General features: G+C 49.3%; 1 protein-coding gene across 3 annotated transcripts; it reads left to right on the top strand.

The window, feature by feature from the left end:
* Positions 1-893: 893 nt before the first annotated feature.
* LOC135241626 (terminal nucleotidyltransferase 4B-like) lies at positions 894-27,020 on the top strand. Of its 3 annotated transcripts, none has more exons than XM_064312169.1 (12): positions 894-1,782; positions 16,064-16,187; positions 18,593-18,639; positions 18,847-18,967; positions 19,388-19,495; positions 20,318-20,446; positions 20,708-20,921; positions 21,302-21,428; positions 21,552-21,655; positions 21,764-21,972; positions 22,246-22,410; positions 23,525-27,020. In XM_064312169.1, exons 1-12 carry the CDS (start codon positions 1,214-1,216, stop codon positions 23,702-23,704), a joined length of 2,097 nt encoding a protein of 698 aa, XP_064168239.1. In that variant the 5' UTR covers positions 894-1,213; the 3' UTR covers positions 23,705-27,020. The 3 variants fall into 3 exon arrangements, with proteins under 3 accessions (XP_064168239.1, XP_064168241.1, XP_064168240.1); XM_064312170.1 differs by having other exon boundaries at positions 895-1,782; positions 22,264-22,410; XM_064312171.1 differs by lacking the exon at positions 22,246-22,410.
* Positions 27,021-27,942: the final 922 nt, after the last annotated feature.

The following is a 27,942-nucleotide window of genomic DNA, read 5'->3' as shown; positions in this document are numbered from 1 at the left end:
ATGTATGACAGTTTCATACAAATACAATATATCAATCAATATCAAATGAAAGTAATCACAGTGTTAAAAGAACAATGTAAGTTGAAGTAATCTAGCGTGAAAAAAACAAGCATGGTATGAAAAACATTCAAGGGTGTTTATTATAGAGATCTGAATATATAAGTCAATGGTAACCTGAACATAACAAAGTTAAATTTTGAGCAGGAACACGAGTCGTTGGAATCAGTTGAGTTAAAGGGACAGTGGAGAACTGTGAAAGAACCAAAATGTATTTTATCTGTGGACTTCCATATTAATGAAATAGGAAGTTGAGAGCAAGAGGCATGGCCGTTCAATGAAGAATTATAGTATTCAAGGCCACAAAGTACCAGACTGAGTTTTATAGACAAACAAGTACTGTTAATACAGGATAAGAGGAAACACTAAGAGTAAAAATTACATTTATTGAAACAAGAAAGCAAATAGAATATAGTCAATTCCTACTCTTGTTCATGTAAACCATATTTAAAGGTCATTTTAACATGCTAGATATAGCATCTAAAACAAAATGGGTGATATTTTGACTTGGTTGCTGGCTGTAATTTATTAGGCCTACATATTGTACTAATGTATTTAAATTATACAGTTATATTTTACAGGAGCTATCTTGTTAGTGCAAAATGACAGAAAGAGGTATATGTTGTACTATTTTAAGTCGGAAAATAATTTCTTAATTTCTTGACACAAGACCATAATAAGAGAAATGTTCACTATATGTACGCACCGTAGCTTTAAACGAGACAACAATTTATCAATTGCTCATTGTTATGTAACGTGAAAAAATGATTTACGGTGTTGCGTAACACTACATATTCTCCGCCCAGCGCAACCCCCCCAGCCCCCGCCTCCTCTCATTCCGTGCGAGTATGCGCGGTGACAATGCATGGTCCGCCATTGAGACCCAGCTAGAGCAGGGTCCAGGTTCGCAGCTGCAGTCCACGGGAGCACGCTTTCGTCTTTTGTATTTCTAGAAACAGAACTTTTATCCGGCCAGCCTTTCATTTCTGTTTTCGTGATCGATCGATTAAAGCACGTCCAATGGTAGCTGAATTGGATACCTATTTTTTCCAGCAGTCCTGACCGAGGTAGCTAGCGAACTAGTGGCTAGCTAGTAGCTAAACACGCATAGCCACGAACTAAGCCTTGGTCGGGAGGCTGTGTGCAGTATCGTTTGATGGATCCGAGAATCGCCTGGTTTCAGCCAGAACAGCTCGGACCTGCTAACAGCCTGTGGATGCAGATTTGGGAAACGACGCAAGGTCTGGGGAATCTGTACTTTAATAATAATTATAGCACCGGCTGTAGCACGTCAAGCCAGAGTCCTAAATTGAACAGTAACGAGGGAACGGGAAACGTGAACACGGTCAAGAACGGGTCTCCGCAGTTAGGCACCAACGACGCGAGGAACCAGGGGATGTCTAACTCAAGGGCCGAGAATGAAATCGCGGAACAACAGGACTTCATACCACTGGAAGCCAATAACAACCACAACAACCGGGCAGCTGGGAGGGGCGGTGGCAGCAGAGGAAGGGGGATAGTCGGTGGCGTTGGGGTCGTTGGTGTCTGGAGAGGTGGCTCGGACGTCGGGCATCGCAACAAAAGGAAAAGGGATAACAAGGCGAGCACATTCGGATTCAATAGTAGTCTTCTGCTCAGTGGCACAGGGGCCGAGGGGGTGGGGTGCGGTGGCGGCTACACGGGTACGCCTTGGAAAACTAGAAACTACTCCGAAGGGATTTTGGGGTAAGTAAGCTATGCTAACCAGCGTCGTTGAGTGTTTTTACATTGGGAACGGACAATTAGCGTTCTAGATAACGTTAGGTGTTGTGTTAGATGACTCGTATCTGGTTGGCTAAATACCAAGTACACTAACTGGTACTAGTAATGACGTTACGTTGCTTGCTAGGTTGCTACTCGGCTAGTGCTATTATTAGCTAGCTAATGTCAGATACACACCCACGAGCGAGCTAGCTAGCTGCCCGCTAACTCAGACAAGCACTTTAACTACATTGACACATGGGGAATCACTAGTTGTCTTGTCGTACCTTTTTATTTTATGCGACCACGCTAGAGTAGTTCTCTACTCCGACGTTAGATAGCTATTCGGGTAGTCTACACCCCTGACAGGGACAATGTTCACAGAAAGGCCTTGCATTGCGAGACTGGTCTACCGTGGAAGAATTAACAATTCTGCAAAGTTAAGCAATATCACAGTCGTTTGCTAGGTAGACTGTCATCTATGAATGGCCGCTTTTATTTAGTTAGTTTTAAGTACATAAATTAAACAGAAATAAGATTATTGTTCTCAGAACCTCGCTACGGAGTGTCACTTTTACTATGGAATTCGACCAGTTAGCAAAGGTAATATATTGTTGGCGTGATGCTGATATAGGCACGATATCTCTAGCACTTTGTAGCTGATAAAGTTAGAGCAGACATTTAGGTCTAACGTCCGAATTAATAAATAATCACGAGACACAATAAAGAATAGAACTTCTATCGACAGTTAAACAAGTTATGACTGCTGTAGAAACGACTGTCAAAGAAACCCAGCTTAAAATACATTTTGGATGCGTGTACATTTTACAAATGAAGAAAGACAAACACCATTGCATTTTAAACTGTCAAGTGCTAGAACGGGGCACTTAGTTGAATGGCTTTTCTGTTAAATTTAACGATGCAATTCCATGGTAAGAATTATGTTTCAGGAAACGGTTTTTGGAAAGATCCCCACTGCCTGAAGGGTTCTGCGATGAGATCCACTGACTTAACTCCTTGCAGAACATATTGATAACTCTTCTTGAAATACTTAAAAAAGAAAAGATGTGCATGCTGCTCAATACCCTTTAACCTTTCAGGGATTAATTTGTTATTTGAAAAAAAGATGCACCTTTATGTGTTGTAGTCTATTTAATTCAGTAAACTTGAGTGTTCCCTTGCAATCAACGTACAATCAACGTACTGTTTAAGTTAAACAGACGTTGAGTTAAACAGGAATAATTCCCTTATATTCGGGGGGGGGCATCTATTTCTTTTTGCCAAAAGTCACTAAGGTCAAATGAGCGATGTTAACTCAGACAAATAACTGCTCTGTTTAGGTTGAGTATGCATGATTTGTTGACTTCACTGGTCCCTGAAGGTCTGTGTAAATGAAAACGAATGATAAACGTCAGGCAGCATAAGCGGTTCTCTTGGTGTTATCAGTTGGACTCGGTTAATGTCACGCTGGAAAAGATGCTAAATGCGTTCCCCTCGATCATAATCAGTGCCTGAATTACCGTGTGTGTGAAGTCATCTTGATTTGAGCTGGGAGAGGTAATACCCACTCAACCAGTTATTTCACTCAGAAGTCATAATGCCCTGAGAATGGGTGGAGTGTTTTTTTTGCAGACTTTTTGAGGCGTGCAGCCTTTTCAGAAGCTAGCAGGCGTAGCGGCTCCCAAACTTTGAGCAGAAGCAGAGGCATGTCCCCCTCACTGATAGTAACATTGAAGTGCCCTGTTTGTACAAGTGCATTCCTTTGTGAGTGGGCTAATACTACAACCTTTGTCCTGCAGCTTGGATCGCAATCGAAACACAAAAAATTGTTTTAGGACGAAGCCCCCTCTCGGCTTGAGTTCATTGATTGTTTAATACACAAGTGGTCTTATCGACCTTTACTTACTGTCATGCATGTTACCCCTCTAATTGTGGTCTGTCCATCAGCTGCCCCTTTTATTTACATTGTACCATGCCTGTGTACCACTTTTTAAAATGATTTAAAAAAATTTTTTTACTGATGAGTGGAGTCAGATGTAAAAAGTTTGAATGCTTGATGAGTCTGAAGACCCCGTGAAGTAGTCTAAACTTTTTTTCCTGCTGCGATGTTGTCCTCTCTGAGTGGGTAGAAATCAAGAGTAATTAATTGACATTGAGCTATTTCTTCATTCTTTTAAACTGAAGTGAGTATTTCTATTTTGAATAAGCAAGGAGTAATTACTAAACCCTTTTTTGATTCAGTTTGACGTTTAGAGCGGTTGTAATTCTCTTGTTTGGGGGGAAACCTTTCGTGAGCCTTCTACTTGCTGGCACGCACACAAGCAGGAAGCCTTTTGCAGTTAACCCCGAGTCTGATGCGTTGAGGGTGATTCATCCGTGCATTAGTCATGGCACGGTTCTGTGTTCTCGCAGTTTCCCTCGACTCTCCAGTGGCGTTTGGGTTGTGGCGTGGGAGGGGTGTGTGTGTGGGGGGGTGTGGCGGGGGTGGCGGGGGAACGGGGACGGGGGGGGGGGGCTGTGTTTACATGCAGCGCACGCTGAGTCTCTACTCCGTACACTCCCAAAACAAACCCGGCCCCCCACTCCCGGAGTGCAACCCGATCGCTGACATTGTGAAGTCATCGGGAGAAGGGAGCAAGGGGCCGGCCCCCCTTCCTCTGCTCCAGAGAGTTCCGCAGCAGCTGTTGTGCAGGGCGCGCGCGGTGGCTGAGCGTGGAAGTACGAAGTGCGATGCGTCGTGTTGCTGGCGATAATAACCGCGCCTCCTCGCGCTGGCTCAGAGGCCGTTTGGTGTGCGCAGGAATTCTACCCTTATCCTCCAGAATACAGACACTGGGCCCACTTGGTGTGGAGTCCTTTTTTTATGCTGGGCAGAGGGAAGAAGAGTAGGCCAGTCGGTTGGGGAGTCCTCGCCGACAACATTTGAGAGGGATCAGCAACAGCGATAGGAACACAGTGTGCAATTAAGTATTTATGTCTCCACTGTTAGGATCAAGGTGTTGCTCTAAAAATAGCGTGTAGTAATGGATTCCCTCTGAGCGGGGCTTTTGGGGAGCAGAGAGGTGTTCTGTGTGTCTGAAGGAGATGAACAGGGCAAAACTACGGTCTTTTTTATTTTGTGTCGTGTCCCACCGCTGTGGTCGACCTTGTGCCCTCATGCGAGCTACGCTACGAATGGGGGGAACACACATTAAGGATTAAGGGGATGGGGGGGGGGGTCTGATAATACTGCTTTTTTTTTAACCTTTTTTTTTTTGCTCTTTTTAAACCTGAGGTGATGGCATTGCGCTTGCATTGCTGGGGATAGCGAAGCAGTTTCTCAGTCAGAGCCTAGCGGTGTGCTTGTTCAAACCCCACAGTCCGTGCGACTGCTCGTTTCACCCAGCTCAGGGCTGGCTCCCGTGCCCAACTGCCCGTTTCACCCAGCTCAGGGCTGGCTCCCGTGCCCAACTGCCCGTTTCACCCAGCTCAGGGCTGGCAGCCCGAGCCCGACTGCCTGCTTCACCCAGCTCAGGGCTGGCTCCCGTGCCCGTGCCCGCTCTGTGCCCGCTCTGTGTCTACAGCAAGCGGCCATGTGCTCGGTTCTGCAGGCTGGCTGCACCTGGCTGCTCACGCTCAGCACTCTGGAAAGAGCCCCAGGGCTCGGGACTGTGTGAAATCGATCTGACCCCCCCCCCCCCCTCCGGGGCCTCCATGGCATGTCCCGCTGTGAGCAGAGGCGGGGGGGGGGGGGGGGGGCCTGCGCTCCGTCTGACGCAGTACAGTGTTGGGATTACAAACAACACGTGTCCTCTCTGTGAAGGGGAGCGTTGGGAGAGCGCAGCTGGCTGGCAGGTCTGTGTGCAGGAGAAACACGCAGACTGAAGAGCGGCTTTTGCGTTGTCCTGTGCCAGCGTAGTCACACATTCTGCACGCTGGCAGTGAGTTAACTCTGTAATAACGCAGGGTCTCGGCCCGGCGGTGTTTTAATTTCGGGTAATCGTGCCCCTCGCAGCGCGGGTCTGTGTGCGGGCCGTGGGGACCCGTCCAGCCAATCAGGGGCGCTGATGTCACGGCTCAGTTTGAAGCGGTGGTGACTGACCCGCTCTGGCAGTCTGCCCGGGCCGGAAAGGGGGGGGAGGGGAGGACAGCGCAGTGCTGCTATTGGGTACAATGCGCGTGCAGAGCCCCAATGGCGGAAGATAGCCCCACCCCCCCTCCCCCTCTTCCCCTCTCCCCCGCTCCCCCTCGCCCTCCCCCTCACCCCATCAGTGGGGAAGCCCTCTTACGCTGGAGCTACAGCGTGTGTGTGTGCACGGGGGATCCTGCTCTCTTCCCCCCCCCCCCGTTTCTCTCCGTCTCCTCCTCTCCTCTTCCCGTGGGGTTCCTGGATGGGACTGCACAACTGAGGCCTGTGCGGATAGAGACCGAATGACTGAACGGCGCATTCTACGCTGGCGTGTTTGCGGCACGCCACGACGTTGCCGTGACGTCCCCGGCGGCTCAGCCGGCTGTCCGCGACGTTGCCGTGGCGTTCCCCCACCGCTCCACGGCTCAGTCGGTTGGCCGGAGTCTGCCCGCCGTCGCCCCCAGATGCAGTTTTACGGTGCGGTGCGGAGGGGTGAGGGTCTGCTGCAGTTTGTGTTGCGTTGCGTACGCACACACCACACACACACACACACACACACACACACACACACACACGCGTGAGAGAGAGAGAGCTGCACACGGAACACTGCCTTCCAGCCTCACAGCGCCGTAAATCCCCCAGCGAAGGCCAGAGGATATACGGCGTGTTAAAAAATGTCTGGTTTTTATGCTTCCGTCATGGATGAAGGAAAGTAATTTAAAAAAAGAAGTTACGTTTTCACAGGCTGATGACAGCACGGTACGGCGGTTTTGTTTCTGTATAAAGGGCTATGGGCCGTCACCTCTTTCCCCCGATAGCTAATGAATGAATTATATTATATAGTGATGCAGCCCCTCCCTCCGCCCGCCTGTTTGACTGACAGCCATTTCTCCTCGGTGTGACTGTGAAGGTGCCAGCCTCTGTGACGCTCTCCCCTGGAAGTGTAGCGCCTGTCTTTATGCGATCACATTCCTTGCAGCGCATGTCAGGGCACGCAGGCGCTGGATCTGCGCTCGGGAACCACGCCCTCTCCCACGGCCTTAAGGCACCGTGAGCCACAGCCGTCCGAATGAAATTCTGACAGCTTGCGCATGACATGTCGCTTATTTTTTTTAAAGACCCCCCTCCCCTTGTTCTGTCCAGTATGGAAGGTCATCCCATACTGGAGGGAAATATTATTATATATCTGTGAGCCTTTACTGCAGACGCTGCTATCGATTGGAAAGGGTGTGGAGAACATGCTTGTCTCTGAGGCACGTGATTGCAAGAGCAGACGCTTCACGTGTAGCTTAGCAGGAGGAAGTGCAGTCTCCCAGTCCCAGAGTGATGAGGCGCTGTCGTCCCGGTCTGGTTGAAACCGTCCCGTCCCCGGGCGACGGTAATGCCAGCTGTGTCTGTCGCCCTGCGGGGCTGGCAGCCGCACTTGGCACTGGCATGGTTTCGGATTCGATGCCAGGCCGTTGGTGCCCGTCCATGCACAGCGTGTTAACAGCAGCCCCTGTGTGGATCAGTGTGGATACCTGCAGCTCGGTGACTAACTCCACACTGAGTACCACGGACACTCTACACCAGTGAATCAGAGTCAGAGTCAGAATCGTACATTATAGGCCGAGTATAAGTATGTTTTTATGCGTACAAGGAAATTAACTTGGTTAATCGGTACATGGGGAATTCGCACACCTTTCGTATACATACTGAAATGTATTTGAAGCAGGTATTGGAATGTCGAATGGACAGGGCAGGGTTGCTAGTGAGAGGTTTGCTGGCTGTGCGCAGTACGAATGTCTTTTCACTGTGGTTTTAAAGTATTTTTGGATCTGCCTTTTGCTGGATATAGCTTTGGTGAGAGGCACGCTGTGTTTCTCTGTGCATTATCACCAGATGCAGCATGGGGATATTTCTGGCGACAGCGCATTCCACGTCGTTTTGGCTACACGTGCAGGGGTGCAGCGAGGGTGCTTATTTGTGAGGTCCCGGAACAGGAATTTATTAAAACAAAATTCATAGAAGGCGCACCACATCTCTCATGCGCTCCCCCTGAATGTGACCCGGTAACCTCTTGTCAAATGCACATTCGATGCGAGATGTTTGTCTTTGAACTGGAGAAATAAAAAAATTTTGTGGAATGCGCCAAGTGTAGATTCTGTGCCGGGCATTTTCCATAGTCCGCCGAAGCGCTGAGATCATGTGGAAAACTGCAGACTGCTTTTGTGATAAGAGTGCGTTGCGTGGCTGTGCGTGTTGTGAGCTAGCAGTCAGGAGGGAGCTCACCACACAGAGCCGATGTTCAGACACACAGTGTTCAGACTCGCAGTGTTCGGACTCGCAGTGTTCGGACTCGCAGTGTTCAGACACGCAGTGTTCAGACTCGCAGTGTTCAGACTCGCAGTGTTCAGACTCGCAGTGTTCAGACACGCAGTGTTCAGACTCGCAGTGTTCAGCCTCGCAGTGTTCAGCCTCGCAGTGTTCAGCCTCGCAGTGTTCAGCCTCGCAGTGTTCAGCCTCGCAGTGTTCAGACTCGCAGTGTTCAGACTCGCAGTGTTCAGACTCGCAGTGTTCAGACTCACAGTGTTCAGACACACAGTGTTCAGACTCGCAGTGTTCAGACTCGCAGTGTTCAGACTCGCAGTGTTCAGACTCGCAGTGTTCAGACTCGCAGTGTTCAGACTCGCAGTGTTCAGACTCGCAGTGTTCACACTCGCAGTGTTCAGACTCGCAGTGTTCACACTCGCAGTGTTCACACTCACAGTGTTCAGACTCGCAGTGTTCACACTCACAGTGTTCACTCGCAGTGTTCAGACTCGCAGTGTTCAGACTCGCAGTGTTCAGACACACAGTGTTCAGACACACAGTGTTCAGACACACAGTGTTCAGACTCTGCGCCCGTACCTGCTCTCCCACTCCGGCCCTTATCTCCGCTCTTATGGGATGTGGTTTTATTGCAGGCGCGGTGCAGGCGGTCTGAGCGCGTGCACTGCAGCCTTGCAGGGAGGGAGCACTAACACTGCCTTTCTGACTGAGCGCCAGGGCTTCCCTTACTGTCTGGGGACGCCCGGCGATACGTAGGGGAGCGTCTTCAGCCTGGCCCGCTGATTGGCCAACGGATGTTTTCGGATGTTTTCTCAGCTTTTCGGAACGCTGGATTGAGTCTTCGCTGCTGAGCTGATCACAAAGGCATTGACCGCAGCCTCTACGGGAGGAAGATGGAGACCTTGAGATTAGGGGGATTACCGCCATACAGAGCTACAGTCGTACAGCTTAACTGCCATTGTTCGCATTTACCGTCTGTGGAATGTTTAGGCGAAGGTGCCTGTTGGGTTAGCTGCTGTTTGAATTTTAACCATCGTGAGGTGAGAGGGAAGCAGTCTGGAAAGCAGAAGGGAGAGAGGCTCCGGTGTGCTCTTTAATAACACGCCATTAGGGCTGTTTCAGATTGTGCTTCCACAGACACTGAGGCACAGGCTCCCATCTTCCTCTGTGTCTGCAGCGAGTCCCCAGCGTTACAGCTCATGCTAACAGTCTAGTTTCAGAGAGCACTGGAAGTGCATATCAGTGGTTGGTGATGCTGAGTGTAATCATGAGGTTAGTATGGAGCGAGGTATTTGGGATGGGATGGGGGGGGTGCTCAACATCGCAGGCCTCAGAGTTTTGGACGGCCCGTCTGGCGGCTCTGCCGTTTGGGGCGCTGCCGAGGCTCAGGACCCCTGTTATTTCGGTCCCCGATCCCTCCGCTGTATTTATAGCTCGGAGGGGGGGCCGGCTACCCTTTGCGTACCCTTTGAGTTTTGGGTAAACAGTCGGGGGACCCCTGCCTCTGCACACGCTCCAGCTAAAGCCCTGCGTACCGCCTCCCCTCCTCTCACGCCCCCGTGCTCCTACCTTTGTACCTGTCCCTCAGCTCTCTGTGCGATAAGCTCCATACCGCCACAGTCGCGAGTAGATTTCATTTTGGCCACGCCCACCAGCTCCTCAATGCCGTCCCACTGAGGCCCGCTTGCTCCAGTGTTCCCCAGCTGAAAGATTGGCAGGTGAAGTCCCCCTTCCTCCTGCTCACAGTGGAGCGAGTTCTCCTCCTGTACTTTGCATATCGGCTGTGTGGAGTTTAAACTCAAAGGCCAACTCTTGGCTGTAACGCAGCGATGTCTGCGCCCAGACTGATTCTCATATTCAGAAGGACGGGGTATAATGTCATCAGTCATGTATAATGTCAAGGGCTTCCCCAGTCCTCTGTGCGCCAGTCACACTGCGATCTTACCCAGGAGGCGGAGCTTGGGCTTCTCCAGTCCTCTGTGCGCCAGTCACACTGCGATCTTACCCAGGAGGCGGAGCTTGGGCTTCTCCAGTCCTCTGTGCGCCAGTCACACTGCGATCCCACCCAGGAGGCGGAGCTTGGGCTGCTCCAGTCCTCTGTGCCAGTCACACTGCGATCCCACCCAGGAGGCGGAGCTTCTTATCAGAGTGTGTGGCGCTCCAGGTCTTTGAAAGGCTGCCGTGGTAACAGCGCTGTTGCGAGTTCCAGGTCATTTGCTCACTCCTTAATGGCTGAAGTGGAAGTGCTGCCGGTGCAGTTTAGCTGTGTGTGTGCAAGTGCGTGTGCATGCGCAAGCCTTTTTTTGTGTGTGTGCTTGTGTATATGTGTAAGTGTAAGTAGCGGTGGTAGCAGAAGTGCCGGTAACGGTGGTAGCGGTAGTGGTGGTAGCTGCGGTGGCAGTGATTGCGGTAACAGTGGTAGTGATAGCAGTGGTGATTGTAGCAGTTCTAGCGGTAATGGTGTTGGCGGTGGTAGAGGCAGTAGTTGTATTGCCGGTAGTGGCGGTGATGGTGGCGGTGATGGCGATACTGGCGGTAATAGTGGCAGAGGCGGGAGTAGTAATGGCGGTAATGATGGTGGCGGTAGTGCCGATAGCCGTAGCAGTCGTGGCGACGGCGGGAGTAGTAGTGGCGGTAACGGTGTTAGAGGCGGTAGCATTGGCAGTAGTAGTGGCGGTAATAGTATTAGTGGTGGTGGTGGTGGCGGTAATAGTATTAGTGGTGGTGGCGGTGGCGGTACAGCGGGTGTGATGGATACAGTCCGCCCCGCTGCAGAGCCTGCACTCTCTGTCACGCTGCTGGCCCTTCGCCCGGTTTACTGAGAGATCAGCACAAAGCCAGCCGCCATCATCAGCGCTGTGATCTCTCAGGGTTCTCCCCTGCTGGCGGGGGTGGGAGGGGGGCGGGTGTGTGGGACACAGCTGCTCAGGAAGGGGGGGGGGGGGCACTCTCTTACATCCACGCTCTACACTTCGGGGAAAGTGAGTGATTGATGACTCAACTGTTTCAGCCGCTGCCTGTTAAAAGTGTAATGAGGGATAAGAGAGCTGCTCCTGGCCGCCTGTGATCACTGGGGGGGGGGGTGATGCGTAATGATGCCTTTAAACGCAGGGTTCCGTGGGGAACGGACGTTCGCTGGCCCCGCCTCCTGCGTGTGACCTGCGCTCTCGCTCTGCATGGTCAGATTCACGCTCCGGTTTATTTTACTGTGATCCGGCCCGGCGCATCGAGAGGATCCATATGCCATTTTTTTGGACAGATGTAAGATTTTGTTTGTAAACAAGATCCAAAACCCATCTGTTGTGTCCCTCTCTGTGTTCCTAATAATAGAAAAAATTCAGATGGTAAGATGGATTTAAATCCAAAATTCACAGTGTGACTAGAAGGGAGCCCATTCTGACTACAGCAGGAAGAACCTTCCAGAGCCTTGGCTATACACCACATGGCCTGACTATGGGGGGATGGGTGTGTGGCGTTCTTCCATATTCCCAGGAAAGAGGTCAGGATCCAGGCCAAGCTTTAGGACACATGCTGGCTGTAGTTTAGCGCTGTTAAACTCCGTTGACGTTTAGTAATGTAAATAATATTATAAGAAATGAGGTTTTCTCCAGGAAGGTCAGCGTTGATCTTACGTGCGCCTGCACACAGGCCTATAATGGTTGTGTGACTCTGCGGGGACGTGCCCAGACAGAGGCTGCTGCTGGGGTGGAATCCGCCTGCGTTTTCGCCGTTCTGCGAGTTGCAGCCAATGCTGTAATGCTGCTGCAACGCTGCCAGGCCTTGCAGGAAGCGCATTTTTGGCACCGAGGTGGTGCAGGATTTTCTTACGAGAGCGTGAGAGCCGTGTAGAACGTGCGCGGGATGGCCGGGGGGGACAGACGGAAAACAGAAACGTACTCGGGACTCGGGTTCCAGGACTTCCTGAACCCCGTCCAGCGGTACAGGCTGTACGGGACTCGGCCGCGGCGGCCCACGCAGGACCCGTGGGAAGCTGACCGCCGCCCCGCCCGACGCGATGTTTTCGCGTGAAGATGCGCCGCTGCTTTAAATGGCGCTCGCCACGTTCTTCTCCGTTTCCTGATGGAGAAAAACCACGTTTTTTTTGTTTGTTTTTTTCCCCCTGCTTTATTTAGCCGAGTCCTGCCGCTGCTCTGGCCCGGTCCACAGCGCCGTGTGTGAGCCGCCGCGGTACGCCTCTCTCTCCCCGCCGCTCGCCCGCCCGCCCGCCGTCCGCCAGACAGGAACCAGACCGAAAGGAAACTCGGCCGTACGGAGTGTTCGCACGTACTCGACTCATAAACACGTTCAGCCGCGATGCGGCGGGGGCCCTGAGAGCTGCTGCTGACTGTTGCTTGTTGTGTTTCTTTACGTAGCGTAGCTTAGCTGCCCCTGTCTCCCACAGTCCAGGATTACAGAGTTAGCTGGATAGGTGCGCTGAGTAAAACCCGGATCAGCTCTCTTTACTTCAGTCCATGTTCCAGATTTGGGAGGGTTCCGGGTTTTGCTCAGCGCGGTTATCCAGCTCAGTAATCCAGCTCAGTAATCCAGCTCAGTAATCCAGCTCAGTAATCCAGCTCAGTAATCCAGCTCAGTAATCCTGCTCAGTAATCCTGCTCAGTAATCCAGCTCAGTAATCCTGCTCAGTAAACCTGCTCAGTAAGCCTGCTCAGTAAGCCTGCTCAGTAAGCCTGCTCAGTAATCCAGCTCAGTAATCCAGCTCAGTAATCCAGCTCAGTAAACCTGCTCAGTAATCCAGCTCAGTAATCCAGCTCAGTAAACCTGCTCAGTAATCCAGCTCAGTAATCCAGCTCAGTAATCCTGCTCAGTAAACCTGCTCAGTAAACCTGCTCAGTAATCCAGCTCAGTAAACCTGCCAGATTGAGGTCGGGTATCGCTCAGTATCCAGCTCAGTAATCCAGCTCAGTAATCCAGCTCAGTAATCCAGCTCAGTAATCCAGCTCAGTAATCCAGCTCAGTAATCCTGCTCAGTAATCCAGCTCAGTAATCCAGCTCAGTAATCCAGCTCAGTAATCCAGCTCAGTAATCCTGCTTTGTGAAACAGGGCCCAGGTCTGTGCGTTATCTGCAGCCTGTTTCACAGCTGCTAGCGTGCGCTGTTCCTTAACGGCCTGCGTGAAGCCTCCTTTCCACGGGCACTTCTGATAGGCCTGTTTACCTTTTTACTGTTTCCCTTTCAGCGCTGATAACAGGTCTCTCAGTACATGTCTTATCAGCTGTTGGGCCTCCTCTGCCTGTTTGACACGAGCTGCCCCGCCCTCTGCAGCAGCAGTCAAAACAAGGCCGCTCTGTCGCCTGCGCCGAGCCCGGGCCAGACGTGAGCTAGCTGCTGCCAAAGCCGTGCGGTGCTGGGCTGGAGAGTGCTGGATGTGGCTAACGCTGCTAGCCTGCGCAGCTAGCCTACACTCGCTGCTAACCTGCGCTCACTGCTAGCCTGTGCTCACTTCTAGTCTACGCTCACTGCTAGCCTACAGTGCTAGCCTGCGCTGCTAACCTGTGCGCACTGTTAGCCTACAGTGCTAGCCTGCACTGCTAGCATACGCTCGCTGCCAGCCTACACTGCTAGCCTGCGCTCGCAGCCACCTGGGTCAGATGAGGCTTTGCCACTGTTCCCCTGTGTTCACCTCTGAGCAGGGGGGACCAGGGCAGGAGCGGCCTCTTCTCAGCAGGGCTTTTTAAATAAGACGCGTGCGATGTGTCAAGGAGAACGAGCGGCTGAGTAACTAAATGAGAACAGGGGCCTTTTCTGCTTCATTAGCTGGCTGAGCCTGAATGTCAGGGAAACTGCTGGTTGGACATGACTCATTAGATCACATATTCCAGTAGAAAAGAACCGTGGATTCAGATGTGGAGTACATTTTTGGCTGGACCGCAACAGCGGGGCCGGCCCTACAAACGCGAATGTCTGTGACTGAGTGAGTGAGTGAGTGATGAAGTTACACCATTGGTCGGCCGAGTTATGAAGTCACACCATTGGTCGGCCGGATCACGTGTGTTAGGTCCAGCCCTATACTAGGTTTTAATCTGGTCTTATTTGAGTTTGGTCTATAAGACTAGCCTTGGTGAATGGATGTGCCCTGATCCGTCCCTCCGGCCTCATTTATCAGAGTTAGTACTCAATTTGTTGTGTTATAAAAAAATTGCCCTTATACTTCTGTTCAACCTTGGACAGAAAAGCACACGCTGTATGTACCTACAGTACCTCAATGTGCACTACTTATGGCTTAACAGGTGAAAGTGAAACACACAGAACTCTGCATCTTTGATGGAAGTAATGTTGTTGCACCTGTAAGCGGTAGAGGGAGTAATAATGTGCCCTGTAGTCCGGTGGCGATAGTCCTGTTACGCTGGCTCGGGGCAGGCAGTGTAATGCTCCAGCCCAGCAGTGGGGGGTGCTGTGATTTTGGCTGGGAGTCTCTCCCAGCCCGACACCTCGGGACACGAGGAAGAGCGTGAGGAAGAGCGACTGAGTCTGAGAACTCCGCTCGTTAAAGGAAGCGTGACCGAACGTTTCCGCGCGGCAGCGTCATGGCGGAGAGGGTGCGAGGGAGCGACAGCGAGCAGAGTTTTCCCCTCATCGCTGTAAAGCGCTTTGAGTTGCCAGCAGGGGTGAAAAGTGTGATTTTAAATGCAAGGATTTCGTTCATTTTTTGGAGTTTGTCTTTGAATGAGCACCTCGTGTAATGTTCAATATGCTCCAACCAAATTGGAATAATTGCTGTGCCGCATCAATTTCTAATTTATTTTTATGACACGTTTATTAGTTTTTTGTTTACTGTACAGCAGTTAATGGTATTTGTTTGTCAGGTACACAATACAATGCGGTTGATTGACATACATATTTTCATTTTCTTCCATTGATTATTGCCTCCACAAGATAGCAGATGTAGGAGGGGTTTTTTTTTTTTTTAGGAGGGGTTGGTGGACGAATTGAATTTCATGTAAAACGCGTCCTGATCTACAAGCTGAGCGAACGAAGCAGATTTTCCACAGTGGCCAGCCGCACATGGAACAGCATTCAGGCTGAGACAGTGAGACACTAACAGGGCCGTGCATCTCCCTGGCTGAGCCATCATTCACTCACAAGGGAAGGCTTGCAAGCGTGGCGCTTCTGGGTTGTAGTGAAATCGTTCACAGACGCGGTTGATAATTCGAGGCCTGTGAACTCCGCTTTGCCTGTTTGACTTTGCCTACATTTAGATACGGTTTTGACGTGCTGTTCCCCAGTTCGCAATCACACCTGAGAATTTCCTTACGGTTTTAAATGGAAATGTGTTCAGAGGTAGCCGGAGGATCAGGACCGTGCGGTCGGTTCTGGTAGCTGCTTCGTAACGGCTCGCTGGTTTTATGCTGTGCCTCCGTTGTACGGGACGCGCTGACTCATTGAAATGCAGGCGTGTAGAATTTAGGCCAGTGCTGTGGGGTTTCGTAGCCTCTGTGTGTGCTGGTGATTTGCAGCCTCCATGTGCTGCTCAGTCTCAGACATCCGTCTGTGAGGCCCGGCCAGGTGTGATCAGCAGGATAAAGGAGATGAGTGCCGGTGGGGAAAATGAGAAAGCCTTGAATGGCTTCACTGTACAGTGATGAGGAGCTCCATGATGCCTGTGGCTGCACTGTACAGTGATGAGGAGCTCCATGATGCCTGTGGCTGCACTGTACAGTGATGAGGAGCTCCATGATGCCTGTGGCTGCACTGTACAGTGATGAGGAGCTCCATGATGCCTGTGGCTGCACTGTACAGTGATTATGAGCTCCATGATGCTTGTGGCTTCATTGCACAGTGGTAATGAGCTCCTCTCTCTCTCTCTCTCTCTCTCTCCTCGTTCTGCAGGCTGCATGAGGAGATCAGCGACTTCTACGAGTACATGTCCCCTCGACCGGAGGAGGAGAGGATGAGGATGGAGGTGGTGGAGCGGATAGAGCGGGTGATCAAGGACCTGTGGCCCAGCGCTGACGTAAGTGACCCCCCCCCTTACATCTACATACTGAAACCACACCTACAGTGGATATACACTAAAGCCTCACCCACGCTGGATACACCCTACTGCCACACCCACAGGGGATACACAATAAAGCCACACCCACAGTGGATACACAATAAGGCCACACCCACAGTGGATACACAATAAAGCCACACCCACACTGAGGTGGCTGCACACAACTGCAGTGCGTTCTTACCGATGCCACAGAGGTACTCACTTAAGTCACATGTGCTCGACTTTTCTTTTTTTTTTTCCAAACACCTGCTTGTTTTAATTTCCAGTTGCCTTCACAAGCAGCCCCGGTCTCTGTAGGTCGATTGTGCGTTCTGTTTGTTATTTAAAGGTTATGGTTTGCTCTTTTACCAGTTGGACAGTCCTTGTCCTTTCTGTCATAATGGTTTAAATCTGAAGAAGCGGACCGCAGCGAGCTGACAGAGGAGTGCTTTTCTCTCTCGTTGGTGGTGTGTTGTGTTCTCCGCTCTTATCAGCGTGGCCGCCCAGGTGTCCTTATTCCCGCTGACTTTGAGCCTGCGCTGATACCGGGGGGGGCTGGGTGTCAGAACCTTACCGCCGTTTATCAGGGGACAGGCTGACGCTGGGGGGCCTGGTGCGATCGGACTGATTTTACCCAGCTGTGCTCTTCCTCACCTTTACAAACACCCTTCCGAACAGAGCAGAAATCGTAACTTTTCGTGCACGGGCCACAGTGGCTGGTGCATCCCAGAATTCACCAGCCGGTTTCACTGTTTTACCAGACAACTAGATCATTTAGAAATGGAACAGGACCTCCATGTGATGGGGGGTCACCTGCCAAAGTGGCTGGTAGAGTGGACAAACTCTACCAGCCTCAGATGAACTTCAGCAGCGTTTCGCTGGTGGCTGCTGTTAGGTTCTCACCCTGACTCAGGCTGAACTGCAGTGGAACAGCAGAAGCTCGAAACGGACCTGATACTCCTGGTCTGTTGTTTTGTGCCATGGCAGCAGAGCCATTACCATCAACTATTATTTTCAGTTATCACACCATGTCTTTGAATTAGAACACCCTTTTTTACACCGTGTTTGAAATGACATGAGTTCATATTAAAAAGCCATTGATGGCTACCTACGTTCAGGTGTGTATACATTGCTTAGCATCTTTTAAGTGTGTTTGAGGTTTTCATCACGGAAACTGACAGTGAATGTTTCTTCTGTCTGTTCATCCCACTGTTGTGTTTAGCAGTGTCAGTGGTTTGGCTGTGAAGCGTTTGCTTCTGTTTGATTGATGGAGTATTTGAGAGCGGAGTAAAGGCAGGAGATGTTTCTGTATCCCAGCGTGTGCTGATAGGCCAGGCTGACCGTGACAGTGGAGAGACTGACTGATTGCGGTGTCGAAGCCCGCGTTGGGAAGACCCGAGTTTGACAGGGATGATTTGTGCTTTGATGGCCGTAGCCCTGCTGTCTCGGGCGAAGGCCTTTGGTCTCTCGCTGCTGAGGGATGCTGGGTAACTGGGCCGACCCTTTAGGGCTCAGGTTCCTGCTGTGCGTTCAGCAGCTCCACGTGCTGTGCCTCTGTCCCGGTCAGAGCCCCCACGTGCTCGTCAGGGAAGGCCAGCTCAGTTCAGCTCTGGCCCACTGTACAGCTCTGGAACGCCAGTACAGCTGTCCAAAGAGGACTCCTCTCCATACTGACTCCTCTCACTGGTGGGCGATCATTTTGGAATAATGATCGCCTACTAATAAAATAATTGCCTTTGTCCTCACCGGTAGCGATTAGAAGCAGTGCTGATCGCACGTTTACAGTGGGCCTTGCCAAGTCAGAGATGTAACGTCTTGGCTGTGGCTGTTGTTTGGAAGCACACGAGGAAGCCTGTTGAGCTGAACTGCGGGAGTCTGACGGTTTGGCTACGCCCCCCTTGCTGTTGAGACCGCTCGGGGGCTGTTTAGGGGCTTGCCCAACCTCATGTATAGGGCCTATAGTGTGCTGCAGGTTTGATTGGCTGTTGAGGACAACGCCCACCCATCGCGGAGGCTGCTTTGGTATTCCGCCTATTTGACCCTTAGGGGGAGATCTGTCAAACTAGCAAATCTGATATTAAAGCAGTGTTAATGTTTTTTTTTAATTTTTTTTTTTACTCATGCTTGTTATATAATATTTAAACCTGTGTGCTTCCATTGAGCAGCAGCTGTTTTTTTTTGTTTTTTTTTCCTGTGCCGTTTATTTTGGTTTGAGCTTGTATGTGGCTGCTAGAGGGCGCCATTTCACTTCAGAAAGCTGCAGTTTTGGAACAAGATAGTGTTTCTGATTTATAAACAATCTGGTTTTTGTATTGTAATGGTTACAAAATTTGACTTCTGGATGAAAATGAACCCTCATTTTAAACAATCTTTTTAAATTTCAGGTTCAAGTATTTGGGAGCTTCAGCACTGGCCTATATTTGCCAACCAGGTGAGCCATTTGAAACTTTTTGGTTTCTGTTTTTTTCCCCCCATGAGATGTCCAAGTAATGAGATGTAAAATAAAAAAAAAAAACTTCTTATCTTTTAATGTTTCATATACAGCCATCACAAATGTCAGTGTAATCGATGTTTAAATCCTGTGACTGCAGTCTGCCATGTAACTGCACAATAGCTCATCCCTGTGCTGTGATTGCAGCGATATCGATCTGGTGGTGTTCGGGAAGTGGGACAATCTGCCGCTGTGGACTCTGGAGGAGGCTCTCCGGAAGCACAATGTGGCCGACGAGAACTCCGTTAAGGTGCTGGACAAGGCCACGGTACGTGTCACTTCCTGTTTGCTCGGCTCGCCGTGTCCATCTTGCTTAGGTAAAAAAGTGGAGCTCACGCTGAGGCTGTGCTTCCCAGTCTTATTTGTTGCTACATTTTCAGTGGCCTTTAGCCAGCTGTATTTATATTTGGCTACATTTATGAATTTGGCAGATGCTTATTTCGTCCTTGTAATGATAAACAGCACAAATAGCAAGGGCAACTGTACCAGAACAGAGGCAGGTAATAGCATTATGGAACTATAGATATTAAGCTAATCAAACTTGGCCACCGCAGAGAGCAGAGATATCCTAGATTAAGTGCTCCAGCACTTGAAGGGTTGCTCTTGGTTATAATCAGTGTTATGTAAGTGTGTTATTGCACCTGTGTTTGCCCTGAAGAGTTTGTTTTTCTGCTCTTTTCCCGCTCAGGTGCCTATCATAAAGCTCACGGACTCGTTCACCGAGGTCAAGGTGGACATCAGCTTCAACGTGCACAACGGCGTGAAAGCTGCCGTGCTCATCAAAGAGTTCAAAAAGGTGAGACAAAATGGCTGCACTCCGCATTTAAAAATCTTTTTTTTTAAAAAGGTGAGACAAAATGGCTGCACTCCGCATTTAAAAATCTTTTTTTTTAAAAAGTGGTGAGATCAAAGATGTCTTGATGCCTGCATTAGAAAAATTTTTTTTTAAAGAATTCAATGATATGGCTCAAGGTAGTCCAATTAAGCAGGAATTCCAAGTTGCTTAGGGAACCATTTGAATCTTCTCTGAAAGGGGACTGGTCCACTTTATAGAAGTGACAAGCAATGCTGTTGTGGAGCCCTGATCGGGGGAATTGTGTTGGGTGGTGGCGGCTAGAATCCCTATGTAATTCTGTGTTCGGAAGGTGGGTGGGCTGCTGAGTTTTAAAAACCTTCATTTGGTGATGAAGTCCAACAAATAGTTTAACTTCCTGTTCCTGGCCCTAGGCCTGTGGATCGTAGGCCGCTCTGGAGCAGTGTGCTCAGGGACTGACTGTGTGTGTCTCTACAGAAATACCCTGTGCTCAGTGACTGACTGTGTGTGTCTCTACAGAAATACCCTGTGCTTAGGGACTGACTGTGTGTGTCTCTACAGAAATACCCTGTGCTTAGGGACTGACTGTGTGTGTCTCTACAGAAATACCCTGTGCTTAGGGACTGACTGTGTGTGTCTCTACAGAAATACCCTGTGCTTAGGGACTGACTGTGTCTCTGCAGAAATACCCTGTGCTTAGGGACTGACTGTGTGTGTCTCTACAGAAATACCCTGTGCTTAGGGACTGACTGTGTTTGTCTCCTCAGGAATACCTTGTGTCCCTAACTGTGTGTGTCTCTGCAGAAATACCCTGTGCTTCCCTACCTGGTGCTGGTGCTGAAGCAGTTCCTCTTGCAGCGGGACCTGAATGAGGTGTTCACTGGAGGGATCGGGTCCTACAGCCTCTTCCTAATGGCAGTCAGCTTCCTGCAGGTGAGCTCCAGGTCTCCACACACACACACACACACACACAGATTAAAGAAAGTGTGTGTGTGATACGATGAGCTTAGTGCTCGGTAAGTCAGTAACGTTCCCTCTGTGGCATGTCTTCCTCCCCGGGCTGGTCCTCGCTGTGTTCAGAGCTGTGTTCAGAGCTGTGTTCAGAGCTGTGTTCAGTGGGAAAGCGCAGTTGTGTGCTGTAGAATATGCCGGTTGTGTTACTCCGGGTGCCAGTTAATGCTCCGTGTGTTCCAGCTGCACTACAGAGAAGACGCCAGCAGCCCCAACGCCAACATCGGCGTCCTCCTGATCGAGTTCTTCGAGCTGTACGGCAGACATTTTAACTACCTGAAAACGGGCATCAGGATAAAGGACGGCGGCTGCTACGTTGCCAAAGACGAAGTGCAGAAGAGCATGCTGGACGGCTACCGGCCCTCCATGCTCTACATCGAGGACCCCCTGCAGCCGGGCAAGTGTCCCCTGCCCCCCTGACCCGGCCCCTGTCTCTGCCCATGTCTTTACACCTACCCCTACCCCTGCCCCTACCGCCCGGCCCCTGTTCCTACCCTGACCGCCTGCCTCTGCACCCCTACCCCTATCCCTGCCCCTGCCCCCACCCCTACCTCCTGTCCCTGCCCCGCTAGCCCTAGCCATACCCTGTCCGTGTCCCTATCCCCGCCCCCCTACCCCTGCCCCTACCCTACAGCCCACAGCACCATGACACCCCTCCTTCCCGCCTTGCTCATTATGCTAGTCCTGAGTGAAAGTGGGTAGCCGCGGTAGTTTTGCGAAACGCCCTCCTGCTCTGACGCCCGTGCTCCCGCCCGTGTGCCCTCCCCCCCTGCGCAGGTAACGACGTGGGGCGCAGCTCGTACGGCGCCATGCAGGTGAAGCATGCCTTTGACTACGCCTACGTGGTGCTGAGCCACGCCGTGTCCCCCATCGCCAAGTACTACCCAAACAACGAGTCCGAGAGGTGAGGGCGAGGCCCCCCGCGGGACAGGCGCCGTGGTGTCGCGTACTTCACGTGTTTTTAGGACTCTCTCTCTGTGCTTTCTGAGGGTAATCCAGCCTCTGCGGTCTCTCCTCTGTATTACAGCATACTGGGCCGAATTATCCGGGTGACCCAGGAAGTGGCGGAATACCGGGACTGGATCACGAAACAGTGGGGTGACCAGACCCCGAAAGACCAGGCCTTCAACGGTAGGGCTTCCTGGAGCTGCTCGCTGTGGAGGAGAAGGAGGAATCAACTGTAGCTGTCCTCTGTGAGAATGAGCTGATCACATGCCTCTGCTTCTGCTTTTTCCACAGGAAATGATGTCACGCTGCTGGTGGAGCCCCAGCAGTTGGACAAGTGCAACAACAACCTGTCTGAGGAGGTGGTGGTGCTGCCTCCCGTGTCCCACAGCAAGCGCTCCTCCAACTCCTCCTCCCCGCCTCCCTCCTCGCCCTCCTCCTCCTCGTCGTCTTCTTCATCGCCTTCCTCGCCCTCCTCCACGGCCTCCAGCTCCAGTGACGCGGTGAGTGCTGCCCCCTCCTGGTCAAAGCAGGGCGGCTCTTCCCTTACATACGCATGCAGCCTGGACAGTTCACAGATTAGCTAATGCAATACGGACAGTGGCAGTTGGAAATCAAATATCAGACCCGCGATACCTAGTACATATTTCCACGTATTACATGAGTGTGAGCACACAAGAGCTAACAAGTGTGTGTCACTTGCGCACTGCTGCCATGGCAACACACGAGTGTCCAGTAATCTGGCTGGATCGCTGAGGTGTGCATTTTCCTGACAGATGATTGGTTCTCCCCAGGACTCTGACGGAACCCCCTGTAAGACTGTGAAGCAGCTGGGGGGGCGGGGCCCCAGTTCGCACAGGGAGAACTCGGTGGGCGTGGCTACGCACAGAGCACAGAGCCATTCCTTTAGTAACCAGGCAGGCCACGGCAACAAGGGCAAGGTGGGACTCGGCGAGCCCGGACAGAGCGCGACACACACCGCCGCACGTGTAGCGCACACACACACACACACACACCGCCGCACGTGTAGCACACACACACACACACACACACCGCCGCACGTGTAGCACACACACACACACACACACACACACACACACACGACACCCGCACGTGTAGCACACACACACACACACACGCACACCGCCGCACGTGTAGCACACACACACACCGCCGCACGTGTAGCACACACACACACAACACACACACACCGCCGCACGTGTAGCACACACACACACACACACCGCCGCACGTGTAGCACACACACACACACACAGACACACGCACACCGCCGCACGTGTAGCACACACACACACCGCTGCACGTGTAGCACACACACACACACACCGCCGCACGTGTAGCACACACACACACAACACACACAACACCACACCGCCGCACGTGTAGCACACACACACACACACACACATACCGCCGCACGTGTAGCACACACACACACACACACACACACACGCACACTGCCGCACGTGTAGCACACACACACACACCGCCGCACGTGTAGCACACACACAAACGCGCACACACACACCGCCGCACGTGTAGCACACACGCACACAAACACACACAAACGCGCACACACACACACGCACGCACGCACACAAACACTCACACACGCACGCACACACACACAGACAAACGCGCACACACACACCGCGCACGTGTAGCACACACAAACACACACACACACAGACACAGACACACGCACACACACACACCGCCGCACGTGTAGCACACACACACACACACACACACAAACACACACACACACCGCCGCACGTATAACACGCACACACACAACACACACTCACACACACAAACACACACACACACACTTCCAGCCATTTTGGATGCAGTCCCAGCGCTAGCCGTTATCCTTTCCCTCAACCTCATTTTTTTTACATAACCATTTTTTCTTCTCTATTCTCTTCAGTTTTTGGCGAGATGAGTAAAATATTGCTGTGGGGGGGGGGAAAAAGTGATAGACGCAGTGTGTAGAGCAGATTGGATATTAAATCCCTTTTTTTGTTTTTGCAGACAGGAACACGGCAGTTCCGGCCCTCCGCCAGCAGGGGGCTCCAGACGCAGGAGAGCACGGTGCACTCCAACGCCCCGTCCACCTGCAAGCCCCACCAAAGCAGCAAGCCTCATCACCAGGGCAACAGCAAGAAGAGGAAACCGCAGCGTGAGGCCGCGCACGAGGACTTCTGCAGATAGGGGGCGCCAGCTGCGCCTCAGAGACTGCCCCGTGTACCCCATCTGCTGCAGGACCTTTCCCCTAGGGGGGGGTTGTTAGTAGTATTAAGCTTTTCTGTCCCTTTAGGGACACACACGTTTTTATAGAACCGGAAACGGGAGAGAGGGGCGAGCGGGTTCCTGGGCTTCAGCGGACGTGATGAAGGATCTGTTGATTTTATAACCCAGACACACTGCCCTTCTGCGGAGCCACGCCCACCCTCACCATCCTATCCCTGGCCTCCTCCTTTGGCCGCCTCTGGGGTTAAAGTGGAGCAAAGGCTGCTGGGAAAAGTCTGACCATAGGAGTGACCCCGACGTTCTCAAACCAGGTGATCAGCCACAACAACCACAAAAAAAAAAAACCAAGAGAACAAAAAAAAAAACTAAACAAAAAACAAACAAAAAGGACGCAATACAAAAAAGTACAAAAAAAAAGTATTATATTGAGAAATATGCACAAAAATTGTAAAAAGAAAAACAAAAAATGCAATCGGTAAGAATGCGAATTTCAGTTATGCATGAAGATTGTTTTCTTTTTTTGACGGGTAGAATTTTTGTATACGTATACAGATTATACAAAGGTGGTATTTGTACAAGAGGCTCGACGCGAGGTCTCAGAGAACTACATAAGAACAAAAGAAATGGTTTCATATTACTTTTTGACATGATGTACCGGTTTTCAAACATAAATGTGTACAATTTCAGTGCTAGTCGACAAAGCCAAGTGTGCGGGTCTCATTGCCAACACCCATCATCAGCATCTGTCGCACCCGTACCTGGCGGCTCTGACCGCGAGCTCGATGGCTCAGTCGGGGGGGGGGCTTGTCTGTCTGTCAGCCACGAAGCCCCGTAAATCCTCAGCTAGGATTTATAGGTTCTGTTTTTCTTTGGATTTCTCTCTCTCTTTTTAAAAAACAAAAAAAAAAAACAAAAAACAAAAAAAAGATTACAATACTGTAGAAGTGCTTCAGAATCTGATATGAGAAAAAACGGTAATGGAAAATATTACCCCCCGGCCCCCGAAAAAAAAAAAAAAAAAATCTTGCACTTGCTATTTCTTTCTTTCTTCTTCTTGTGTGAGGATATCAATCCTTTTTCTATATTTTACCAATTACAAAAGCATTTGTATTTGTTTATGTATTTATTTTTATATCTATATCAGTATGTGTGTATGTATGTGTGTATATATAATATATAGGCTTATATATGTATTGCACATGTATGCACACACATACATCTATATAAAACAAAGTCAAGCCCATAGGCCCATTCGTTAGCCTTGGATGGGTTGCTGGGATACGGAGGGAGTGTAATCTATTGGTTACAGTGCTAACAGTGTCTGTCTCAGTGTCCTTCTCTCCTGTCATTCAGATGCCTCTCTTTCCTTTCAGTGAAAATTGTATTTCAGTGACCAAGTTACTTCAGAAAGTTGTGTGACCATTTTACATAAGATGAAAATGTATTTTTATGTGTGGCAGGTCTACTTACTTTGAGGAAACAAAAAAAAAAAGAAAAAAAGGGAGCTGAATTTTGGTTGTTCCTGTTTGGATTTTTACGCAATATCCTGTAGTACAAATGAAAACATTCTCACCTCAGAATTGGCTTTGTGCGCACTTCCTCATCTGAACACTAGGTGGCGCAGTACAACAATGGACAGAAATGCTGACGAGGTAATTTACTGGTGCCATTTGTATTTCCTAATCATTGCTGCTCAACTGGAGTATTTAAATAGGCTGAAACTGAATTTAATTGAATTGTAGTTACTACAGATGCTTAAATACATGCAATAAAATCAAAAGTACAATTATTAAATAACTGGAAAATGTATTTATTTTAAACGCCTTAAGGATTACGATATTTCACCAATGAGAACAATGAGAAGTGGATGCTTTCAGTATAGTGGTAGGCTAATTCTCAAAAAGGAACTTTTGAGTGTTAATGCAAAGGAAACTTAACATGAGTACGTAAGGACACTATGACCTGTCATCAGAGAAAATTTAATTCAATGCATTGCGGGACTTTGACCAGAATTTAGCAAAGCTGATTTTTACCGTGAGGACACGAAAGAAATGCACTTAATATATGAAATGTAGGCTTAGATAATGGTCATAGACGTGGAATTGTTAGAATTCCACAATATTCGTGTGCCGTTGTTTAAACTTTTAAAGAATGCCTTTCTATATCCAAAGTACTGCTACAAACTAGCTTGACTTATTATTGGATTAGATGAGCTCCATTGTGCATATTTTGAATTACAACTTTTCGTTCTCTCATTAGGCAGTTAAATCGGCCGAACAGTCTTTGATACGTGCGCGTGTGGGGGGGTGTTCAGATACATGTGCACGTGGCTGTTTATTATTTAAGGTTATCCTGGGTCCTCTTTAAATTTAAACACCCCAGAATCCTCTGCTCTGAACAACACCGACCGTGTTCCTATCCATTTTTAGTTATGAAACTAAATTTATATTGAGGAATGTTGAACATTTGTTGTATGTCATGTCAAGTAAGTGGATTTACTATCTCCCCCAATTTTGCCCTTGGCTATGAATGTATTCATAACTATTCGTTGTAAAATGTGCATTATTGTCCCTAGTATTGCTGCTGAATGGTTACTACACTTACCTAATAGTGAATGTGAGAATGCATTTCTCACATTTTTTACAGATTGGGCCCATGTTTGGTCAAACCTGTGGTTATTCCATATAATTATAAAAATTTTAGCACTCAAAGATTCTAATCTGTTCCATAAATGTCCACGCTATACTCCTAATTCAAAGCGGGTTTGTTTTAAGTCTCAAATCAAACGTATCTTATCAATACCAGCATTTTGAGAGGCATTTTGATCAATTTTGAAGCTGGTATGATGCATAAGCTGATCAAATGCCGCACCTAAATCAAACGCTTCAGCTACTGAACTTGCACCCAAAATCACATTTTAAGATGAAGATTCTTCACTGAAAACCATTTACATATTAACCATTTACTTGATGGCTTCGTTTTTCTAGGAACAAACCTTTATGTATTAAATGTGAACAGTTGAACTGTTCCGATTTCACTTTTTAATATTGGAAAATTTTCCTCTTGTCTGTTCTCTGTTCATATCACTGTCCACCTGTATCGTCGTCATCTCATTCTAGTTGTATTTTTGGAGCATATAAAGATCTTTTTGCAAACAATATTTTTGTGAGTATTTGAATACATTTTTTGATTTAAGTGCTGAAACCCCCGGGTTAATTTGGGGTTTAAATGATCTTAAATGGCAAATTTCAAAATTAAAAGTCACTTAAATATTTAATGCTCTTTGTCAGGTGTGTGTTTTATGTTCTTGCTGGTGAAAATATTCAGTTTATTGTAACCATTTACAAACAGAAAAGCAGACGGTAGACCAACAGACCCCCTTTGTTGTGATTAGTCTACGACGTAGGCCAGAGTTGCCCGATTACGACGTAATCCTTGTCAGAGTCAAAGGTTCGTATTACCGCGCTAGTTTTCTACCTCGTTATTTGAAAATTTTCATTTAGTTTTGGAATGAACAAGTGAAGATGTTTACAGAAAATAGTTTTTAGTTATTGCATTTAATGTTAAAGTCGTTTGAATTAAACCGTTATAACCTCTAACCGTGTTCAGCAGGATTTGTTTATCTTTGCATAAAGACGAAAAACCTTTAAATACCGTTGACAGTCGGGTGACGCCTCAGAACAGTAGGCTATTTAGTTTTCGCAGTCGACCGTGCGGTGAAGCATCTTTCAGTGTAATGTATGCGTCCAAACATTCGACCAAGGCTACATCCGGGCTATAACGTTTGTGGCCCTGTGGCACCCGGCCTTGGTCCTGGGGACCCCCTGTGCGTGCTGGTTTTCGTTCCAACCACGGTTGCAATCCGATAATTTTAATATGTTAATTTTTCTCAGTTATGCACTTAGAGCGATTATTTACCGTCACAAATCACGATATGTCATACTCGCATGCCACGAAGAATAACAATTTCACGTCCATATTGTGCTTATTGTAGGATATTGCAAACAATTACATAGGTTAAAAAACATTTGTTACCTCTTTCTATCAAATAAAAGACTGGGTGAATTAAAAGGCTGCTAATTAGATTTTCGAACACGTGTTTAAATGCGTAATTTCCTAATTATTCCCTTGCAATGCAGGTTTTGCTTGTCATCATTTGCTTTGTCTAGTTTTATCTACCAAGTGGTTAGATTCAGTGG

This window comes from Anguilla rostrata, chromosome 16 (genome assembly GCF_018555375.3).
Source record: "Anguilla rostrata isolate EN2019 chromosome 16, ASM1855537v3, whole genome shotgun sequence".
NCBI classification, from domain to species: Eukaryota; Metazoa; Chordata; class Actinopteri; order Anguilliformes; family Anguillidae; genus Anguilla; species Anguilla rostrata.
This window is presented reverse-complemented; position numbering and strand designations above follow the sequence as displayed.